Source organism: Orycteropus afer, unplaced genomic scaffold (genome assembly GCF_000298275.1).
Source record: "Orycteropus afer afer isolate SDZICR_OR568_19922 unplaced genomic scaffold, OryAfe1.0 scaffold00166, whole genome shotgun sequence".
Lineage (NCBI taxonomy): Eukaryota > Metazoa > Chordata > Mammalia > Tubulidentata > Orycteropodidae > Orycteropus > Orycteropus afer.
This window is the reverse complement of record NW_006921753.1, coordinates 3,906,759-3,908,504: the sequence shown is the minus strand read 5'-3', so window position 1 is coordinate 3,908,504 and position 1,746 is coordinate 3,906,759. Positions and strand designations below refer to the sequence as shown.

General features: G+C 38.4%; 1 protein-coding gene across 1 annotated transcript; it reads left to right on the top strand.

Annotated features, from left to right (window-relative positions):
* Positions 1-277: 277 nt before the first annotated feature.
* On the top strand, positions 278-1,263 carry CCDC54 (coiled-coil domain containing 54). The gene is given in 2 exon segments (XM_007946570.1): positions 278-320; positions 323-1,263. Coding segments are annotated over 2 exon segments (984 nt in total).
* The last annotated feature ends 483 nt before the right edge of the window (positions 1,264-1,746 follow it).

Below are 1,746 nucleotides of genomic sequence, written 5' to 3'. Positions count from 1 at the left end.
TTGTGACATCAGCTCCAGGTCAATGATCACCATATAAAGGATTCCATGCAGTTGACCACAGAATTATCTACTTGGGCTGTCCTATAAGAATTTAACCACCAAAAATTGCCTACTGTTTCCTTCAATGTTCTCCATATTGAAATCTACCAGCTGGCATTCTAGTTACCAGCAAAGACATCCAGAATCGTAAGAGAAAGACCATTTAATTCTGACATTGTTTCTCCCTGTGATTCTGATCAGGCTTTCTGACACCTTGACTCTTGTTTCATTATGAAAGATGTACAAACTTCAAACCAAAGGAGTAAAATCTGCTGCTGGACAATATGGACTTCAAATGTCTCTAAGATCAGACAATCTCTTAAAAATGTTTACCATAAATGCAAGATTCCACATCTATATTCAACTAGATACCCAAGTACGGCTTCCTGTGATTTTGCTCAAGATGACATCAGCACTGATGAAGAAATGAATCGTAGAGTAACGCTCCAAGAGATTAAAACCACCCAAAGTGAACTCCTCAGACAAATGACTGGTATTGTTACTTCAGTAATAAAAATCCAGGAAAAGAATGACCTTTACCAGAAGCAAATGGAGACAATACAAATGAGAGTGAATGTTAACAAAGACAAACAATGTACAATAACTAACAATATCTTCTCTGTAAAAGAAGACATTGATGTCTTAAAGAAGAAGATGATGGAATTAGAAAACCAGAATTCTTACTCTAGCATACCTTGTTTAGAGGTTCTGGAGGGAGAAAAAGATCAAGAAATCATAGAAGTGCTTCAAAAACTCATACAATCAGAAACTCTGAAGAAGACATCAGTCTCTACAGACTCTAGAATCTCTTCAAGAACAGCAGAGGAAGTGCCCAGTTATCTAGGACCCACTGGTCATCTTAAAGAAAAAGCAATGTCTCCCAAAATTAAAACTCTGAGGAAAAGTTACCATTCAAACACATCAAAACGCTTTAAAAACGCAGAGTCAAATATTTGTATCTACCCAGACTTTAGTAAATGGATCAAGCTAACTTTTGTCCATGGAGGAAAGTGGACATTTTTCCTTAGTGCTACCAAGTTGGAGGAATTCATCCAGTGGCTTCTTTCTAGGCCAACCGTCCTTCCTGAGGAACCCCAACTCATCACCCAGAGATACTGTCCATTTGCCAGGCCTATTGCAAGCTTGACCACAATGTGTCTCTCTGTTTTCAATTACGTTTACTGCCTCTTTGGTTCCTCCAAAGAGGAAGTAACTCGACTATAGAATTACTTTGTGATGTACTTGACACAAAATAAAAGAAACCTGGTTGGTACAAGAAGTCACTCATCTTTATGGTGCCTGTGAACTACTTGGTAGAATGCTTATTGTAGTTTATTGCCCACTTTCATTGAACTTTCTATACATCTCCAGTAAGGAGCTCTGGTATGCAGTGGTGAAAGCATTCAGTGGCTAACCAAAAGGTCAGCAGTTCAAACTCATCAACCAACCAACCACTGTACAGGAGAAAGATGAGGCAGTCTGCTTCCATAAAGATTTACAGCTTTGGAAACCCTACAGGGCAGTTCTACTCTGTCCTATATGGTCACTATGAGTTGGCTTGACTCAATGGCAGTGGATTTTTTGTTTTTTACATTAAGTTAGGGCATATCATTCCATTGAACTACTGTGATCCATTTTCCTGTCAACGTTTTTGTTTTCTAAGAGGCAATTCATGAGGACTCAACCAATGTCTGTTTTCATAGATAA